This window comes from Haemaphysalis longicornis, unplaced genomic scaffold (assembly GCF_048455015.1).
Source record: "Haemaphysalis longicornis isolate Haplotype H1 unplaced genomic scaffold, Haemaphysalis longicornis Haplotype H1 scaffold_4, whole genome shotgun sequence".
Classification (NCBI taxonomy): Eukaryota; Metazoa; Arthropoda; class Arachnida; order Ixodida; family Ixodidae; genus Haemaphysalis; species Haemaphysalis longicornis.
In genome coordinates this window covers 95,605,911-95,627,105 of record NW_027526361.1, presented here as the reverse complement: position 1 = coordinate 95,627,105, position 21,195 = coordinate 95,605,911, and the positions used below count along the sequence as shown (strand labels likewise).

At 49.4% G+C, this 21,195-nt stretch overlaps 2 protein-coding genes across 6 annotated transcripts in view; one reads left to right on the top strand and one right to left on the bottom strand.

The window, feature by feature from the left end:
* Nucleotides 1–21,195, top strand: part of LOC144179852 (uncharacterized) — a 54,939-nt gene that overhangs the window by 16,491 nt on the left and 17,253 nt on the right. Inside the window, exon 5 of the mRNA XM_077708279.1 lies at nucleotides 14,788–14,991. Coding sequence (XP_077564405.1) covers nucleotides 14,788–14,991 — 204 coding nt within the window. The remainder of the gene's footprint in view (nucleotides 1–14,787; nucleotides 14,992–21,195) is intronic.
* Nucleotides 68–21,133, bottom strand: LOC144179105 (zinc finger and BTB domain-containing protein 8A-like). Of its 5 annotated transcripts, none has more exons than XR_013324146.1 (3): nucleotides 21,042–21,133; nucleotides 4,973–5,340; nucleotides 68–1,474 (listed from the first exon to the last, which is right to left on the bottom strand). XR_013324146.1 is itself a non-coding variant. In XM_077707328.1 (3 exons), the coding sequence occupies exons 1-3, from the start codon at nucleotides 20,499–20,501 to the stop codon at nucleotides 1,192–1,194; spliced, it is 936 nt and encodes a 311-aa protein (XP_077563454.1). In that variant the 5' UTR covers nucleotides 20,502–21,028; the 3' UTR covers nucleotides 68–1,191. The 5 variants fall into 5 exon arrangements, 3 of the variants coding, with proteins under 3 accessions (XP_077563454.1, XP_077563455.1, XP_077563456.1); XR_013324145.1 differs by having other exon boundaries at nucleotides 4,973–6,534; nucleotides 21,042–21,127; XM_077707328.1 differs by lacking the exon at nucleotides 21,042–21,133 and adding an exon at nucleotides 20,193–21,028 and having other exon boundaries at nucleotides 4,997–5,340.

Below are 21,195 nucleotides of genomic sequence, written 5' to 3'. Positions count from 1 at the left end.
ATATGTCTGCCAGGGCAATGAATTTGTGCGTCATTGTGGCATGCAAGAGATCAGAAAGGGGCATAGCTGATGAGGTGCTCCACCATTACGAGATCATCGCATGGAGGACAAGAGTATTTATTGCATTGCACCAGATATGAACAAATTGGTGAGGCCCAACAAAAACCATGCTCTCATTGCTATGAACTAAAAATCATGCACCCCTCCATCTAACGACAGAAGTTGAATGCAAAGCTTTCTTGTAACGGATGCATTGGTTGCAATCCAAGTTGGGACTTTGACTAGCACAGTTTGAACTTCTGTAGGAGGTTCCAACATGTGGCACCTCCTACAAACGCACCGCTTCCCCCACACAACCAACGACAGAAGTTGAATGCAAAGCTTTCTTGTAACGGATGCATTGGTTGCAATCCAAGTTGGGACTTTGACTAGCACAGTTTGAACTTCTGTAGGAGGTTCCAACATGTGGCACCTCCTACAAACGCACCGCTTCCCCCACACAACCACGCTCGCACCCACACAAGTTTTCAACACCACATTGCCACAAACGGACTCACTTTCATTCGCTCTGCGAGTGCCCACATGACCGTTTCCCCGCTTCCCCAACCCCCACCACTGGGAACTGGCCTTGCGGAGCTCGCACGTCACGGTTCGGGAAACTCTAACCGCACGGGTATTTGCAGTTGCTGAAGCCGTCTGGGCCTCGCCCATCCTTCCGCTCTAAAACCCAGTTTCGAAAAATGACATGGCTGTTTCTCTCTCTCCAGCTGGCATAGATTCATGGTGGTGAACAGCTGTTTTTTTCCACTCGGATGGCTTCAATCACCACTTACTTGCTAGTTTTCTGCTGCAAGGAGGTAGGCTTTTCTCAAGCAGATCATCGGCAAGTAGCTGTTCTGACAATGCATACGGTAAAGAGGTCACCACTGAGCGTCATTCACCCTCTCTTCACCGGTATTTCGCTGCTTGGATGTTGGCCTTAACAGCTTTGTGACGATCAAGTGCTTGCTATCTCTTGACTGTGTTGGGGTGTTTGCGCACGCACAATTCAGCCCTTCTGCTCTCTTGCTGTACTACTGAGGGTAGCCCTGGGCCTCCTCCTCATACGTCCTCTGCTGGAGACTGCATGCAAAGGACATGGGGTGAGTCAGCGGAAGGAATGCTAGGACGTGCGAGTGCACACATAGCCAGTCAGTGCGGTCCTCCGGGTGAAGCCGTTGTGGCACAGGTGGCAGCAGAAGGGGCACTTGCCCGTGTGGATGCACAGGTGGGTGTCCAGGTGGATCTTCTGCTTGAAAGCCTTGCCCCATGGCTGCACTGGTGTGTGCACTCGCCCGTATGTCTGCGCTGGTAGCTCTTCGGCAGGATTGGAAGCAGTGTCATGAAGCTGCACTGTGGGCAGCGCAGCAGCTGACGACCTGGCAGGGGCCCGTGCTGCTGCCTGCGGTCACCCACGAAAGAATAGGGGCAGGTCCTGCAATGGGAAGAGCGGGAAAACTGAGAGCCCTTTGTCCGGAACATGGGGTGGCAGTACACCACAAGCAAGGCAAAAGGGGAAAGAAGAACAAACACGAAGGAAGAGGGCACATCTCTACTGGTGCAAGCCAAGCTGCTCTGCGCAGGTCTAACATGCCTGGGCAAACCCTAGCAACGCAGACAAGAGCTCCTCCTCCCTGATGACTCAGCAGCCTGTTCAGGAATGGCACATGTAGTGCTTTCGCTCTAAAGAGATCTCACCAGGTAACACGCTTTGGCAAGATTCCCTTCCTCTGTGGATGCAAGAGTGCCACTTTCTGGGTACACCCAGTGCCATGTACCAATCCAATTCGGACACTCCTACTCTTTTGAGCAACTGCTAACAGTGCTCTGCAATTTGGACTCAGTACCCTTGGGAGAGCATCGCAGCCTTAATGCACATAGCCTGGATGTGAGCCCCAGCAGTGCCAAAGTTTGCCAAAGGCCCACAATGTTTTCTTACCGTTGTTCTCCTAACTGGTGGTGTGGTATCCTTTGGTGGTGTGGTATCCTTTAGGTCGGTTTAATAATAAAGCACAGCACATCAACACATTTCCTCAACGTCCAGCAGTGCACAGGAACAGCCTGGCTTGTACCTGTCTCCGTATGAAACATCGCCACGCTTTGCCTTGACAGCAACTAAGCTCCCGCCCACCCCAAATTTTTACTATATAAATCTCGGTATTTTCAGCCCACACTGCTGCGGCCGCAAAAGCATCACCCACCAAAAAATGCTGAATACATCCAGCCCTGTTTAAGCAGTTCCTGACACCTCATCGTGGCTGTTCCTGCCACAAACTGCATGCCCGAATTTTACGTACACACACCTCATTAAACTAAACAAAACACCATTGTAAAGACTTAAAACCAGCAGTGTGTGGCGCAACAGAACAAAACACGGCCACTGTACTGCTATGGCTAGGCTGATCGCCTCAGCCCCTGTTCTGTGTAGATAACATGCACAGCTATCAGGTCATTTGCCAGCCTGAGATGACAGTGAGTGGCAGGAAAGAAAAAAACAGCTCTCCCCTTCCTATGCACTGCTTCATAACAGCAAAGCATGGGGTACAATATCACTAAACCAAGTGCACTAGGCGGTCCGGCAACTGCTGCTTCCTTGAACGGGGGGGGGGGGGGGGGGGGGGGTTAGATTTGCAAGCAAACTCTTCAATTTTTTTTCCACAGGTGGGTGAGGGTGCTTAGAATCGCAAAAATATGGTTTATTCGTTTGGTTACAAGTTGACTGCATTTGAGAAAATAGCACCCAACACAAGAAAGGTCAGCCTGCAATGATGACAAAAGAAAGTTGACCCATAGTCACAACTAAGGACATCCACATGAAATTGTCACCACACACCTGGCAGAAACAGATAGCATTTTGTTTCCTTCATGCCGCTTTCAACAATGAGAACGGGCCTATTGGGGGGCAACGTACATTTGAATAAACATGGCAACACAATTCCCATGTGAATGGTCATGCAATAGCAAGCAGGCGTACTTCCCTTGCAAAACAGAAAAGTTTCAACAGCACACAATGTTCCTGGTAAAGTGTTTAATACAGTTGCCTCAAAATCAACAGACGATAATCCTCTGAATAACTCTAATAGCTCTGAAGGGAACGCAGGTGGCCGGTGTCATTTTGAAACCAGCTTGTTCTAGTAGTAAACTTTAAAGGAGTACTGACACGAAATTTTTATGTTACGTTTTTTTCGCTGCTATGCGTGCCTACCAGCCCACTAATCATAGAATGACAGATTAGGCGGTCGAGCGCAGCGTAAACATTCATTTACGGCGTCGTTTATTCGTGCCAGTTTCGGTTTCGACAAAAAACGCAGAGCGGCCGCCATGACAGCATGTATTACATGGCGTCACCATTCTTGCCGTATCGCTGCCTCTCTGGAAGCGCGCGCGAGCGAGCGCACGCACGCGCCCAGACCGGCCGAGGTCTTCGCCGTCTCCACAGGCCCGGGCAGCATGACGTCAGTCCCAAAACCATGACGTGTACACACGCCCGAGCAGTGCGCTCCAACCACAGCCAGCGCGTCGGCTTCGTCACGGGAGCCCCGACGTCGGCAGTTAGGGGCACGTAGCAGATGATGTCACGTCGGCCCGCTCTGGGCTTTCTCGTGCGGGCGAAGATTAAAATGGATTTTAAATATGTTTCGCTGAACGGTTGCTGTTGAAACTTGCTGGGAGATATCTCCTGATAAAAAGGAAGCGTTTTACATAGTTATCTCAGCTTTGAAATTTCGTGTCAGTACTCCTTTAACTTGCATAGTGTTCTGGCGTGTGCGTGTCCATGGATGTCTGACATTGAGACCTGGCGGAATCCAAATAGAACAGCTCACACTTCTGTAAACCAGAACAGTGCGTGACCACTGGTTTACTAAAAGACGCAACAAAATAACTGTTCTAAAACTAGAAAAACCTGCATCATTCCAAAAGGTTACTTCATCAACAGTTTCACCCCAAAGGTTTACCCAGAAGCCAGACATTTCTGCATGACGCAATATTGCGGCTCAGATGTTTCAGTTTAGACTGGTGTCAGAAGTGCAACCAGTGTGCCTGTCGAGGCGATTGCCCCAAATTCCCAAGAAAATAAAGCAAAGAAAGAGGTGCAGACAAGGTGGAGCAGAAAAGAAGTCTTCGATAAATATTGCCAGGATAAGGCATAATGCTTTCACCTTCAAAGCATAGAAGCAGACGCAAAGCACTTTTGCCATCGAGCAAACATATCACTCAAACAAAGCATATAACGAAAAATTGGGGCGGGGGGGGGGCACATGTTATTATTGTAAGATGTAGACCAGCTGCACGGTCCTAGCTATTTAAAATATCATAATTTGCTCCCCTCCTTTCTCTTTGTTTATTATGGTTTGCACTCGTTTGCGAAACTCATTTCTCAGATAGAGTGGAAAGAAAGTTCAATGGGAAGCTGGCGTAAGTTTACGTCTTCTCCTGTTTCCTTACTTTCTGGATGTTCATAGGTGCACCCATAAAGTACCTGTACAAGCGCACGGGATAAGCGCCGGAAATCAGCAGCTGTTGACCAACCGAAGCCACCACTGCAGTGGGAAATTGCGGGACTCCCATAGAAACAGTGCGGCCGTTTTGCACATGTATAATAGGGACGCATAGCATGCCCCACATTTCAAGAGGGGTGCACGAAGCTGTAGTGCATGTTCAAGTGCGCAGTTTAGGGTGGTGAGCCTAGCATCGCTATAGGCCACCTGTGACCAATGCAAGAAACCCCTGTCTGCGAGGGTCCCACCCACACTAACACTTCCCACACTAGCAGGGACCCATTGTGCTCATGCTGGTGAAGCCACAATATGTGATGACAAAACTTTCGGTCTGAGCCAGGTCCCTTGGAATAAGATGGGCTCCCCCTCTGAGACCTCCCCTTTTGGTGTGCTGCACAACCGTTCTCCCTAACGATGCGCACAAAGGGGCTTACTCGTTGGAGTGAGTGTCTGACTACCTGGCCCTTCCTCCCTCGGCACTACTGGTGGCGGCTGTGCTCCTTCTGCTCGTGGGCTTTCCTCTGGATGCGGTGTGTGAAGGCCTCGGGGCAGAAGTGGCAGCGGAAGGGCCTCTCGCCCGTGTGTGTGTGCACATGGCTGACCAGGCTGCTCTTCTGGGCAAAGGCCTTGGGGCACAGGTAGCATCGGTAGGGGCGCTCGCCCGTGTGTATGCGCTGGTGCCTCTCCAGGTGGCTTGGGCGCAGTGTCGTGAAGCTGCACTGCTGGCAGCACAGCAGCTGGCGACACGCCTGGGGGTCGTGCTGCACCCTGTGGCCATTCGGTGAGGAGAAAGAGCCTGCATCTGGGAGAGAGGGGAAAAACTTTAGTGCCCTTCCACTCTGTGAAGAAGAATGACCAGCGAAGGTGTGGTGCGTAATGTTCTTAGCAGGTAATCCTCATATAATTTGTTTCCATATAGTTCCAATAACACTGCTAGAGCCGTTTTTTATAACCATACTTGCTCTCTAGATGGGCATGCATTGACAGCACACAGTGAACCTGTAGCGCTTGCAACTGCACTGTGAACAAATTATGACAAGTAAACGAAACTCACCCTAATGGTAGAGTTGCCCTATTGGCTAATGGTCATTACTTCATTAAACACAGCTGTTGGGCAAGTTGGCGCATGATGATTGAAAAATAGAGCGCGATTTGGACGACACAAATGAAGAACGACAGGAGCGCTTGTCCAATCATTAATTTGTGTCGTCCAAGTCGTGCTCTATTTTTCTGTCATTAATATGGATCAGGATTTGTTCGATAACAAAAGAGTTAGAGCCTTTCTTTGTAGTCCCTTAGGAATGCATGCAAAATGGACAATGTTTACAACATTGTCCGTAACATGGTAAATATGTTAAGCAACAAAGATGTTAAACAGCACGGTTAAGATGTTAAATACACAAGCACCTGGCATATACACAGCTACGTTGTGGCAAATATGGCTGAAATTACTGCCACAATTCAAGATCAAGTATCATACCAGGAAAAAACATTTTGAATGACGCAAGCATTCTTCGTACACCACACAAGTGCTTTGCGTAAATGTGCACACTTAGAACACCAGACTACAGCAAAACGACGACCACAGCAGCTTCAGGTGGAAAATGGAGGGCACTGAGCAAGGACAACCAACAATGGCAAGTAACAAAGTGGTCTGTAACAAATGAGCGACAAGCTGAAGGACTGATGGAGGCACCAATGACTTGTCCGCCACTAAGCATTGTAAGCAAATGTTGCTGGAACCGTCACTTGTACTCCAGCAACTACACTTCAAGTATGGCCTTTTCTATGGGCTCAACAGCTTGCATATTCGTTGTCAGCGAATGGTACAGCTACGTTAAGGCACTTGGAAGAACTCAAGGTGACTATGGGGAGGAGTCAATTTGATTGCTTGGTCGTGCAAAATGAACTCGAAGATCATGGCCACGTCAGAACGCAGACAGTAAGCCTCTTCATTCGTCCCAGTAGCTCAGAGGTTGGATGACGAGACTGATGCCTGCAAATATGAAACAAGACAAACCACGCCGCTTCAGTTTTGCAAAGTTACAAAACTTAATCAACAGGCCGCTGTGTGCGCCAAGTACGCATTTACGACAGCTTATTTGAGCGTTTTGCTTTCGACAATTCACAACTGCAACAAGCAGCTCAATGCACCATTCGCGTTAGACGTGTTTTCTTCTGGAACGCGACTGTCAACTGAATCCCGACGCCTACTGAGAGAGCATACGGTGACACAGGATGTGTTAACTTGCCAACTTAGAAATGGCGCTGGAGAGATCGACAATACTAGGACGCAAAGAAAGGCCATTACTCTTCTTTCGCTCTTGCCAGCAACTCGCCGCCGACAGTTTCGTCTGCTCGGGTAAGTTGAGCAGTGCACATTTCGCAACACAGGCGTTAAAATGAACTGTGTTTGAACTTTCCTAAATCAGACTCTTTGTTAGGCATGAGGTAAGAACGCTTGCGCCAAAAAAAAGTCACGGTGATTCGGACGATTACTAGCGGGTGTCAGCCTCACTCTACTAACATGACAACCAACGTGCAAAATGAAGGTCACGAAACATGGGCTAATAAATTATCTGAGCTCACCAATGCAGTGGGCGAGCACTTACAAACAGTGCTGACCAGTGCATTATATGCCAGTTATTTCGCATTACCGAATGACCCGAAGGGTCGTAGTCAAGGGTTCGATGAAATGCACTGGTAAGGATTGTATGAAAAAACAGTAATGCAGTCCCTCACCAATTCAAGGAAAGTATAAAGAAGTTTTAGAACCGGTACAGGTTTCTTGTTCACAATGCGACAAAAATGGACGAGTTGCTGAATTTAAAGGTGAAGTTTGTGACGCAACGACTGCATGTATATCAATGGCAACGTCCCTTCATTTCAATTTATCGTATCAGAGTGCGTTTGTATGAACTATGACCCCCAGTAAAAGACATCATGTCACGTTTCGTTCTTTCGGCAGAACTGCAGTGTTGTCCCAGTCAATATTGTGCTGCTGCTTGTGCGCAAGCTCGGCAATCGCATACGAGGTCACTTTTTGGTTTTTCATGTCGCATTGGTGCTCTTTGATTCTTCTGGGGAACTTTCCTGTTTCGCCGATGTAAATCTGGTTGCAATCGGCGAGCGGATGCGATCGACAATGCTGGAGAAAAGATTATCGTGCAGCGGGTCCTTGACGTCCACGAGCTCAATCCAAAGCTTGCTGGGCGGCACGTGCAAAATGCATAGGTCAAAATCTGTAAAAATACAGGCCAAAGCTTCACATGTACCACGTACATACGGAATGCCGGCAGTAGCGGTGAGGACCTTACGATTGGCAGCCTTTGGTTGCAGTATTTGCTTCTCCATTCTTTTCACCAAGTATCGAGAGTAGCCGTTGCCAGAAAGTTCCCAGCGTACTATTTTAAGTTCTATTTGTAGATTGTTCCCGTCTTTACAGATATTTCTCACACGGGTCACCAGCGATGGAATGACAGCTTTTGCGAGCGAACGGGTGGTTTGATTGGAAGTCCAAGTACTTCCCAGTGTGTGTTGGCTTGCGGTACACACTGGAGAGCTCAATGTACTTGCGTTCCATTGAGACACCTGGGAATGGCAGACGATAAGCTTTTTCGTACTCGACTGTGAATATAAGTTCTGGCTCGACGGCATTCAGAGCTGTAAAAGCCAGGATGAGTCGTCTTTCCACAGGATGCAAAATCAATAATCCACGTAGCAGTAGAATAGCTTCGCTTGCGGTGTAAAACCTGAGAGGACTTGTTCTTCCATAGCTTCCATGACAAGATTTGCAGTCGTTACTGATGGAAGTGCCCATGGCTGTCCCGTGCGTCTGCGAGTAGAACTACGGGCAGTAAGTGAAGCAGGTGTTGCTGAGGCAGGACTGAATTAGAGTGCATAGATGGGGGACGTGAAATGGCGTGTGGTCAGCAAGAGTGGCGTCCTAGGGGTGTCTATTGTCATGGAAGCTCTGGAAGAACAAGTCCTCTCAAGTTTTACACCGCAACCGTCCATTTAAGCCGCATTGTGAACAAGGAACCCATATGGGTTCTGAAACGTCTTTATACTTTCTTTGACTTGGTCATGTCAGATGGATTGCTTTCCCAGTGACACGCGCATGACGTCAGCTGCAGGGCGTGAGGCACGTGGCAAGAGCGCTTTATTCTCTTCACTCTGCTACACGTGCGGGTGCACCAGATTGTCCCACATCCTCCCCTTTCTAGGAAGGTTACGGTTCCGACTGGGAATTACGCACCAGCCACTCTTGCTGCGAGGATGGCCACTGTTTGTGCACAATAAGTTCCGCGGGACTGTCTTGTTGCTGCGACTCATTGGCCGGCTCAGGCATTGCGACCAGTCTTGGGCAGTAACTAGTTACTAGTAACGCGTTACCAATAACTAGTTACTTTTTTCAGTAACTTGTAACTGTAACTAGTTACTTTTAAGTTAGAGGAACTTGTAACTGTAACACTTACTTTTTGTGGAGTAACTGTAACGAGAAATAGCGTTACAGTTACTTTATTTCTATAAAAAAATTATCCAACAGCAACACTCATCAACGACCGATGTACAGTTTGCGCGTTTCACTTTTTCGGCCTTTCTTCGCAGAACCTTCGTCTACTTCATCTATGCCAGCACACGCTCTTCTCATGGGTTAAAAACATCTGGACTAGAAATGTTTAGTTGTGCACGTGTGCATGGTGTTCCACGCGGTCTACAAGCGCTCGACGTTTATAAGTCTAAGCTGCAGTATTTTCCGCAGCAGCGCGACATCGCTCTCACCCAGGCCATAAATAACGCTGCGGCACGCGCCTAAGCGCACGTGGATGCATGTTGACGCGCCACAACCTATATTCCGACGCGCGTCTGCACCATTTTCGCCACATCTGGAGTGCAGTAAAAGTGTCTGACACAAAGGCGAACAGGAAAACAAACACCCACAAACGCCGCACAACGCACTGAAACCTTTACACTTTCGCGGAAGCCTGGAAAACTCTGGTCAGGGCGTCGCTTTCTCATTAGCGACGTTCAGCCCCGTTTGCAGGGCCATAAAACGCCGCGAAGAGTCTCTCGGCGGCCTCGCGCTCGTCCAGCCCTGTGCGCACTGTAGAGTGTTCAATTCACAAGTCACAGTTGCTTGCGAGCATTGTGCGATTTAGAGGCCCCTGGCCGTATTTGGGACCACGCGTTTGGGCCCCTGGTCTAGAGGCTTCATCGAGCTGTACCAAGTGCTCGAACGAGGTCCAGGAAGTAATAAATTTCATGCCCCTCCACACATACGATGACCCCAACAATGGTGGCTCCTGAGTGCCCTCACAAAAGCTAGCATCTTGGTCGGCAGACGTCTGACCACACTGCTACTGCACGAAGAAATGTTCTTGGAAAGCCTCGCGACTTGGTTTCGAGGGCTGTGGCCGAAACGAAAACAGTAGCTACATCTGCTTTTGAATGTTGGGTGCAAGGAATACTTGGGCGAGCTTCGTTCGGCCTACGCCTCAAAGCAAACGAAAGGAGGGGTTCCTGGGATCGGCGACGTGATTGTTGTGGAAGGGTGGGATTGTGAGAGCAGTTTTTTCCTGTAGAGACCGCAAAATCCGCCTTTGTGAGGACAGGGGGGAGGAGGGGGAGGGGGAAAACAGTAAAGCGTTCATTTCAGTTTCTATTAACTTTGGAAATATCTTGTCTCATTCCTGTGTTGGGTGTGGCTGGGGGTTGGGGCGGGAGAACGACTCTGAGGGCCCACGGACAAACGTCGCTTCGGCAATGGCTCAAATTGGTCTCCGTCTCCGACCACAAGTATGAAATAAAAAGTTAACGAAGGGCTTTTTTTTTAGTATCTTTCAAAAACACCTCGACAACCGATGTACTCCCACGTCCGTTTCCCTTTTCCTCCAAGGGCCTTCCGTCGATCTGCCACCTCCGCCCCCTTTTTCCGATTCTCTCTCACTACGCGGGGCGGCCAAGCGACGGCAATGTAGGCGAAAATAAATAAAGTTGACATTGAAATATTGTTTCGGCGGTGTTGTCCTCCAGCTCAGTATAGTAAAAGTTTGGCCTCTCCGATTCCAACTTTGAAAAACAACTAATTCTATGCTACAATGATGTTTGCAAAAATTACGCCCATCTTCCCGCGAGGGAACCCTGGTGTGATGCAACGCATCGGGGGGTTCAATTGGTGTTTCCGTTGGGTCGACTCTCTAAATCGCGTGAAACGTGTTGTGAACGCGTATGATGCATTTCCATCACATGCGGGTGTTCCTATACGCGGGACGATGGGCGTAATTGCTGTGTCACACCACTCACTGAAGGCACCGTTGCTTCCATCACCTCTTCATCGGAAGAATCAAGTCAAGCACGAAGTAGTCAAGCAAGGTCACGTCAAGTACGAGAGCGAGCGCTTGACTGAACCGCCGCAGCGCGATACCCGCTTTATATTCACAGCGCTTGAAGGAGAGGAGGCAATGGAGGAGAGTCGTGCATTCGCGCACTTGCGTGCGCCGGAGCAGTTGTTAATGCAGCGTTACGCAGCGAAGCGCGCCCAAACAAGCGCGCCAGCTGTGGTATGCTAATGAGCCGGAGTGAGAGTGTTGCACACAGCTGTGGGAGAGAAGAACGCAGGAGGGATGCGGACGGACGGCGCGACGACGCAGGAGGGACATGCCTCAGAGCAACAGATGCGTCGCATCTAATGAATTTCTTGCAGCGAGAGTGCTGCAACAAAAAAAAATAAAGTTCTTTATGGTGGATAGCAAAACTTCCGTAATAAAAAAAATCAGGCGTACACAACGATTGTTGGTTTGGGCATGAGAGTGCATCATTGTAGGTTCCCCTCGTGTAGGCTTTACTACGTGTAATTTTTACTACCTGCATGCCTTCGTACATTTCTATAAAATAAGCCAAATCTTTTTGGCTATTACTTAGTTTTATATAGTAACGGAAAAGTAACGACATTTCTTTTTTGCAGTAACTGTAACTAGTTACTTTTGGAAAATTCGTAACTGTAACTGTAACAGAGTTACTTTTTTGGGTTAGGTAACTGTAACTGTAACACTGTTACTTTTTTTCGGTAACGTGCCCATGACTGATTGCGACCAGATGAGTTTTGTTGTGGCGAACGAACACCCAGTAGGACCTCGGCTCCTCAGCATGCCCTTGGACCATGCAGAATTTTCCAAGGTCCACGATCCAGACGTCTGTATCGGGGTCCAAGTCGTGAAGGTCCCGTACCCTGTGCCGGATGTTGAAGTGGCACTGTTGCTTCTTCCTGCTATTAGCCTCGTATGTCCTCAACTTGTATTTGTCTGGGAGGCAGGGGGCCAGGTTGTCCGCAGAAACTGCAAAGTAGTGCGGAGTCTTCCACCCATTAGGAGTTCAGCGGGAGAGTATCCGTTCTTGAACGGGCTCGTCCTGTACGCCAACAGCATTTTGTAGGCATCGCCCATCTTCTCGAGGAAGCCCTTGATAACTTTTACGGCTGCTTCCACAAGCCCGTTGCTTTGAGGGTACCGGGGACTCAGAGTGACATGTTTAAAGTCGTATTCTTTGGTAAAGGCTGCACGCGGAGAGTCAGGTCCCTTTGAAAATTGTGGGCCGTAGTCAGCGACGACTACTTCGGGGACACCATGCCTTGCAAAAACTGACTTGCAGTGATTTACTACAGCTTTCCCAGTCAGGCTCGCGAGTTGGCCAACTCGGGGTACCTCGAGTAGTAGTCGGTAACGATTATGTAGCCACCATGCTCCTCCAATGAAGAGGTCCATGCCGACTCGCTGCCAAGGCCGTTTGGGAAATTGTGTCGGCTGCAGCGGCATCTTCCGGTTAGGCTTGTGCTGGAGGCAGATCCGGTAGGACTTCATGAGATCCTCGATGTCAGTGTCAATTGCAGGCCACCAGACAGCAGTACTTGCTGTAGCACAGCACTTGTCGATGCTGAAATGGATTGATTGATTGATTGTGGGGTTTAACGCGCCGACGCAACGCAGGCGATGAGGCGCGCCGTAGTGGAGGGCTCCGGATTAATTTTGACCACCTGGGGATCTTTATCGTGCGCCGAAATCTCGTGCACACGGGCGTTTTTGTTTTCGCCTCCATCAGAAAAGCGGCCGCCGCGGCCGGGAATCGAACCCGCGACCTCGTGCTCAGCAGCGCAACGCCTTAGCCACTGAGCCACCGCGGCGGGTGATGCTGAAATGGTCTTCGTGCAGTACACAGAGAGCTGACTCTTGTAGCGCTTTGGGCACGAATATCCTAAAGCCATGCATCAGGGCGTCGTTGACTTCGGTGATGCTGTCTTTATGCGGCCAGAATTCCTTTAGGTTTGGCTGGAGGTCACGATGGCTCGGCCAACCCTTCTGCATGGAATGCACAGAACTGGTGGCAAAGTTCGTCGCGTTGTTGCTCCTGATTTAATTCTTCTAAGGAGGGTGGTGAAATTGGGAGCGTCGATAACAGCTGACCCACGTGTCCTTCGATCTCTTTTTCGAGCTCATTCGTCTCGTGGTTTATAGAAGATCTTGATAGGGCATCTGCTGCGGTCAGTTCTTTGCCGGGGATATAAACGACCTCGTATGCATAACGCATTAAGTGCATCCGCATCATCTCTAGACAAGGCGTCGTAGTCGAGGGGCTTTGAGCCGAAAAGCTCAACTAGGGGCTTGTGATCGGTCTCAAGGCAAAACTTAATCCCAAAAACGTAGTCATGGAATTTCTCGCAAGCCCAGACTACACTCCGGTGTGTCGAATCTGCTCGAGAGTACGTCGGAGTCGCTTGTGATGTTCCTACTTGGCCGAACCCCAGATGAGGATGTCGTCCACGTGACATGCAACTCCATCGAGGCCTTCAAGAACGTCACTCCCCAGATGAGCAAAAAACCTTCAGCGCCATGTTAAAGGGCTTCGAGGACTACTTCATACCTGGCCGAAAAATCATCTAAAAGCGGGCCAAATTCAACACCCGAGTTCAGATGGATGGCGAGTCTGTGGAAGATTTCGCCACTGCCTTGCATGCACTAGCAGAGACTTGAAAATATGGGGAGCTCCGCGAAGAGTTAATCCGTGACAGACTAGTCATGGCCCTCATGAACCACAAACTGTCCCGAACTCTGCAGCTTGACCCCAGCTTAGACCTCATGAAGGCTTTAACCATCGCTCGTCAGAATGAGGCAGAACAACAGCAGCAGGCAGAACTCTTTTCAGCTACGCCAAAAGAAACAGTCAACCTCGATGCTCTAAAAGTACAACGGAACAGACCTGCTAAAGACCCTGCTGCAACGCCACCTCCAACCGCACGCCACACGAGAGGCTCCAAGGGAAACATCCCATCGTGTGGGTGGTGTAGCAACAAACGTCACGTGAGGGCCACATGTCCTGCTAAAGATGGCATCTGCCAGAAATGCAGGAAAAAGGGCCACTTCTCAACCGTTTGCCGCTCATCAAATGCCCTACGAAACATGGAGCAGGAGCCACGTTTACTGGGCCTCATCCAGGTGGGAGGCCTCTCCCCTCGTCGAGTCACAGACCCTCGTCTTCCATATCGACATGGGAGCGGACGAGACTGTTACCCAAGAGCGAAAGTTCCGACAGCCCTTCAAGCATGTTGCTCGAAATCCCACCGGCCTTCAGGGTCCGAATGAAAGAACTCTGAAAGAAATAAAATAAAACTCTGCGCATCTCGGGGCTAGCAAGGCTTCATTTCAAGCTCAACGGCCGAGAAAGCGTGCAAAACGTCAACATCTTACCTGGTCTACGCACAGCCATACTAGGAAAACCAGCCATCACGAACAATGTGTTGGTACCACTTCCACTCTACGAGGAGACCAAGGCAGAGTTTCAGACAATGTGCTTGGAAACCTTCTCAGAGCTGATTCGAGAGCGCTTTCAGAGTCCTGAAGAAATGAGCTACACCTACAGTCAAAACCCACCGTCGAAGCAGGACATCAAGCACATGCCGGACCCGTTTCTGTTTCAGCTATCGACGCCGCCCTGGATTCCTCGTGGCGGCCCCTTCCTACCCTCGCGGCAAGCAACGCCCGAGCGCTGGAAATCTCCGCAACCTCCTCCAGCAGCTTGCGTGCCACAACCAACCGGTGCAGCGCCCGCCGCACCCAGCGACCACGAAACCGCGAGGCAGCCCTGCTGACAGGCGCCCGTGACACCCTCCCGGGGCGACGAGCGAGCCGTGGTACAACTTCGCCAATGGCAGGGGCGAATTGCTTCTCGAACCTTCGGTCTCCTGGCTGCCTGACAGCGAGTTCCTTCGAACCACCAGCGCACTGGAGTGGCAACCCGCGGCGGGTACGGAGACGATGCTGGAACATAATGAAGAGGCCCTCGCCGCCATGGGAGGAGCATCCACAGCGCAGCAGCACAGACCATCGCGTATGAGCCAGTTCTCAGACTACACCCCGAGCAACGAGTCGCCCCTGTCGGAACCCGCAGCGACGGCCAAGCAGTAGCAGCGAGGAGGCGCTCGCAGAAAAAGTAGCGACGACACGAGCGGAGGCGACAGCTTTCACCAGGGCGACACGGACGAGCAGTAGCACGACCCCATCGCTGCACCCGAGGCGGCAGAGCTGGAACCGTGCAGCGGCGAGTCGGCCCAGACAGGCGGCTCCGTCGGACTCCAAGCCTAGCCTTCCTTGAAAGGGGAGGATGTGGGACAATCTGTTGTTGTTGTTGTTGTTCCTGGCGATTTGGCTCATACCCACGTGGGGGATTGGCCAGGAATCGGGTGTGAGAAGGGCTAATGCGCCCGCTTAAAACACCGGAAACTAATACACCTCTCTATTTATACGCAGAAAGAGAAAAAAATGGAATTGGTTGAAAGTTATAGGTGGATTTTTGATTAGAACAACTGAGCTTTTTGGACCGGAAAAACTACATGCCAGAATCAACGCTAACAGGGCAGGCGCCTGGTCTCGGAAACGTATGCATGAATGGCTGCAGCCACCCCTCGGTGACAATATCCCAGTGATGTGGCCCCAAAAGATAGTAGAACGGGCATGGAAATAGGCAGGCCAATTCGTCGTAATGGCGTGGCAAGATGACGTTGCCTCATCATTGAAAAACCGCGGCAATGCAATAGAAAGTGCTCTAAAGTCTCCTGATCACCACAGACAGCACATCGGGAGGAGGAGGCTAGACCAGCCCGGTGCATATAAAAGTTGAGTTGGGGGACTCGACATCTGAAGGTAGTCAATGTGACCTCGCATTGTCGAGATTCACAAAAACGGGTATTCCAATTATGTTTTAAATGGACATAATCTTCAAAATTAGTGATGATTCCTTCCTGCACTCCTGCTAGGCATTGGTAGGTACGAAACCTTGCTCCTGCTACAATGAAGGGAATAGGGCATAGGTCAACTGGAGGGCCATAACGACGATCGCGCCAAGGAATCCGCTTGTTCATTAAGCTGTAACCCTTTGTGACCTGGAACCCAAATGAGGCAGATGTCCCGCAAATGGGAAGGCACAAGGAAGTTGAATGTACGATTAAGAGCGGAATTTTCGGATGAAGACAGAGCAGAACAAACCGATAAGGAGTCAGTAAATATTGCTACGTTAAAGTGCTGCGGAGGTACGTCTTTTAAGGCCAGAACTATCGCTAGGAATTCGGCTTGAAATATAGGTGTGAAGTCAGGTAAACGCAGCGAGACTGACCAGTTAAGGTGTGGACTAAGAATTCCCACACCTGCTCGCTCCTCACGCTGGGATGCATCTGTTGCAACTATTGCATAATCCTTAAAGCTTGACAAATGGTCGTGGAGTATTCCTGTTAAAAATCGCGAAGTAAGCATTTTAGCGTTGCTGGGGAAAATATTATGGAAAGTTAAAGGCACAGGAGGAACGTCACAGGGCATTGTCAGTACTGTGGGAATATTGATACTCAATGGTGAGAGTAACGTCTGGGCATAAACACACTGTGGTCGAATGTACCGAGGCCACCAAGAGCTGAAAAAGAGTGCTGGCTGAGCAACCATCAATGAAAAATATCTGCTCTGTGGAGATTAAAAAATCCTGATAACCGTCAGTGCTGTTAGTAGCCGAAACCGAGACTCCAGGCGCAGAATGCGGGCCTCCAAATACAAGATATTATTGGCCACGCACCTAGGGAGGCCGAGGCACAATCTCAGTGCACGATGCTCCAACATAATAAGCTTTCTGAGTTTGTAATCTGGTGAACCGGAAAAGAGGGCGCAGCCAAACTCTAAAATGGGACGCATGTACCCCCTGTAAATAAAAAGTAAAGTGTCCCTTCTCATTCCAAAACTCCTATTGCTGAGTCTCCTCAACAGTCCAAGTGCCCGCTCCCCTTTGGTCGCAATATGGTTTATATGAAGGCGCCAGTCCATTGTCTGATCATATATTACACCCAAATACTTCAAAGACGCCACCTGAGGAATAGTCGCCTCCCGATACGTCAGGCAGAGGGTAACAGGAGCAGATACCGGAAAAACAATGACAGCACACTTATTGACGTTAAGTTTCAAATTTATGTATGTTAACCACCTTTCGATGGAAAACAAATATGCCTGTAGCATTTCATAAGGAACATGAATGTCCTGGGCAGCAGAGAAAAAGGCTATGTCGTCAGCGTAAACACAAGTACAGACTGCCTGATTTATTGGAATTGAGCTCATTAGTACATTAAATAGGATGGGGGAAAGCACCGAGGCTTGGGGGACGCCCCTTGTCTGATATAAAGTCGATGATTTAAAGCCATTTTTCGAACAAAAGAACTTGCGTCCAATTAAAAATTGTTGGATCCATGAAAGAATGTACTTGGGTACCCCACATTCTTTAAGTTTGGCTAGCAGTACGCTATATTCCACGCTGTCATACGCTTTAGCAACATCCAGTGTGACGAGTGCGCATACCTGTTTGTTTCTGCGCGCAAACTGAATACGGCTCTCCAGGTCAACATGGGCGGACCAAATGGAGCATCCCGGACGGAAGCCAATTTGATGCGGACTCAGAATATTTTTATTGGACAAAAACTGGGCTAATCGGCCATACAAAATTCTCTCTATCAATTTGCCTAGGTTGCTAGTTAGTGCAATTGGTCGAATATTGTCCGGAATAACACCTAGGTTGGGGTTCTTTAGAAGGGGGACAATTTTTGCGATTTTCCAATCTGCAGGAATCCATGATTTTTCCAATGAAGTATTTATAACATTCAATAGATCATCAGGAGATTCCTCAAACAAAAGTTTTATCGCGGGAGTAGAAACCCCATCTGGCCCCGGGGAGGCTCCCAGCAGTTGCATAACATCCCCCATCTCTCCCATCGTGACAGGGGAGAAGTCTACAACTGGTATACTTTCTACGACAATTGGTGATAGTGTAGATGAGAACCTGATTTGTAAGTCCTGGGCGACCTTTTCGATCGAATTCACGATTTCATCGGACGTTTCCCCGACTGAAACATCGTTACTGCGATTGTCTACACTCTTGCGGTTACGCAAGAAAGCAAAGAGAGCACGTCTGTTTTTTGTATCTGAAAGTGCTGAGAAACAATGCGAATGATGCAGTTGCTTGGCCGTAGAGATTGTCCGGCGGAAAATAGCCGAATAATATTTAAAATTTGACCACTTATCGGGACTCTGATTATGAATGAACTTCTTCCACGCTGCCTTCCTACGCCGATAATCTCTAGAACAGTCCTGATCCCACCAGGGGCTTATACCCTCTCTCTTTGCAGAAGCAACAATGAATTCAGACTTCTTTAGTGAGTTTTTCAATGCGGCTGTTACCTTCTTAGCCCTATTTTCCTCAGACTCATTCGGGAGCGATATGACAGCCGAATGCAATTTCTTTTTCATAACTTCATAATTTACCAACGTCCGCAATACCCGTTCCGGTGTACTTGGAGAGACAGCTACATGAAAAACTACCGGTATGTGGTCGCTATTTGTCGGGCAATCGACAGTACTCCACGAAGAGACTGACACGCCCTTTGCAAATGTTAAATCCAAGACAGATCGCATTCGGCTCCGGAAAAATGTCGCACTACCCGTGTTATAACAAAGAAGATTGTTGGTGGACATCCAGTCTAATAATCGCCAGCCACAGGTATCTGTTTTAAAACCCCAACTGACGTGATGTGAGTTGAAGTCACCGGCGATCACGAGGTGTTGCTTACTCGACGAAAGAGCAAGATCTAGGGGACCTGTGGTAGTCACTCCATTAGGGAAATATGCATTAACTAAAGAAAAAGAAACGCATCCAGGGAGGCACATATGAGTCGCCAGCAGTTCGCAGTCCGGTGACAAGGACTGAAAATACAGTTTGGCTTTGTGGCAAAATTTGGAAGATACAAGAATCAATAATCCACCTCCTCGGGTCTCCCTATCTAATCTAAACACACGAAAATCCGGAAGAGTGAATGGCTTATCCTTGGACAGCTAAGTTTCTTGAAGGAGAATAATATCAGGACATTGACTGTTAATGAGACATTTAAGATCTGTGAGAGCCGCAATTATCGAACGACAATTCCACTGAAGAACCCGAAGGGACATTAGGGGGAGTGAATAGCAGCCATGGCTGCCTCCAAGATGCTTTCTTTAAGCTTAATTTCTCTTTGACCCTTTTTAGCTTTTTTGGATTTCAATTCTGTGGGGGAAGTAGGTTGTTGCGAAAGCGATGAAGTTGCCCGTTTACTTGTCGAAGTAGCTGGAAGCTCTAATTCCATTTCAAGTTTACAATCTGACTCCAGAACTGGGGAGGAAACCTGACCCTGTGAAACCACAGGAGACGAAGGAGCCAGAACCTGGTGTGTTGAGGCGGTCATCAGAGCCGGGCTAATAGCCTCGTTGGAAGTAGCTGTATGGAGGGAGATTATCGGTGAAGGGTTCCTCGCGAGGTTCTCCCCTCGCACCGCTGAAGCCTGGGATGTTTGACCCCTGTTAGTCGTGGACAAAGGCTGCGAGCAGACCTGCTCCTGGGAAACCGGCGCAGGCAAAGACAGGACTTGCACAATTTCTTGTGTCTGAGCAGACAAAAGGTTCGAAACCTGTTCCGTCACCGACAAGACCATGAAACCTCAGGCAACACCTCTTTTAGTGCCATCGCTATTGCCTTGGCAAGAGAAGCCTCATTGGTTGGGGTGTGGCGGGCGGTAGCACCTGCATACCCATAAGCTCTCTCTTTGACTATATTTACCGCTTCTGAGCGGGAACAATGGTGCTTTTCCAGGACCTCCAAGACCCTGACTTCCGTTGCGCGGGCTGGGCAGTTCGAGTAGTCCGCTGGATGAGCAGCTCGACAGAGGCAACATGTAACTTCATCCGCAGTACACTGGCTAGCGGAATGATCGGCTCCGCAATTGCAGCAGCGAGTGGATGATTTACAAGATCCTGCAGTGTGACCACGGCGCCAGCAGTTCTGACATTGGCGAGGACGGGGGGACAAAGGCTCAACTCTGTAGATCAGTGGCCAGACTTTGATTTCTGAAGGGCATGAGGAGCCCGCAAATGTGGCGATCACTGATTCTGTAGGGGTGCGGACATTGTCCACCACACGAGAGCAGCGGTACACCGCAATCACACCGGCATCCAGAAACTGCTCGAGGAGCTCACTTGGGGAAATGTCCACGTCAACTCCGCGGACAATCCCTTTAGTACACGCAAGATGAGAGGGGACAAAAGGCCTTACCGGGAAAGAAGCAAACGACGAGACCTTCAGCAGATCAACCAAGCAGGCCTTATCTGATGACTTGCAGATAATTCCGCCCTTCCCGTACGGTCGCACCTCCTTAACACTCCTGAAGTGCTCACTTGCGGCTTGCAGGTCTTTTTGGATGGTCTTGAAATTTTTTAACCTGATTGCCCCACCATTGGTCGGGACCATCGCCACCGGGACAGCCGTCACGCCATTCTGCAGGAAGGAATCCAGAGGCAGGTCCTGCGCCAAGAGACTAGCCGACCAGGGAGAGGACCCCTGGCCGGGAGAAGAGGTAGACATGGGAACTGCCTATCAGCTAACGGAGATATTAAACAAAACAGATAACACTGCAGCAAAGCACCGATGCCTGGCCAAACCCAACGCAGAACGCAACGTGACTTGTGCCACGTCCAGCTGAAGCGCTGCTACACTCGCACGTGTATCGCTCTTGCCACGCGCATTGCGCCATGCACCAAACGTCATGCGCGTGTCGCTGGGCAAGGTAAGTGACTGCATTACTGTTTCTGTACCCGAAGGGTCGGCACACACACCGCCTGGAGCGAAAACAACTTTCTTGTACGCGTCCACACCTCAATCTAACCGGCCGTCATAATATTTGTTGCTTTATCATTCACAGTGAGTCAATGAAGCGTGGAATTAAACACCCGCTGCGGTTATTCTCAAGTGCAAGCTGATCTACAGCTGAGATGCACTGCGCGAGCACGCGACTTTTTGTTTCTCTCGGTACTTGACGCGCACACTTTGCACGCTTAAAAAAATCAGGATCCAGTTGCCACTTTATAACAGTTGGAAACTATACGGTTTGCCAAACACAGCCACCTTAGTCAAAACCATGGTCAAAACAGTCCTTTAAGAGGCATTGTCAAAACAAACGACCGGGCCACAGAACAGACCGGGCGCCGCCATTGCTGATGCCACCGTGATGCGACTTAAAAAAAAAAAAAAAAAAAACATTACAAACCAAAAAGTCCAG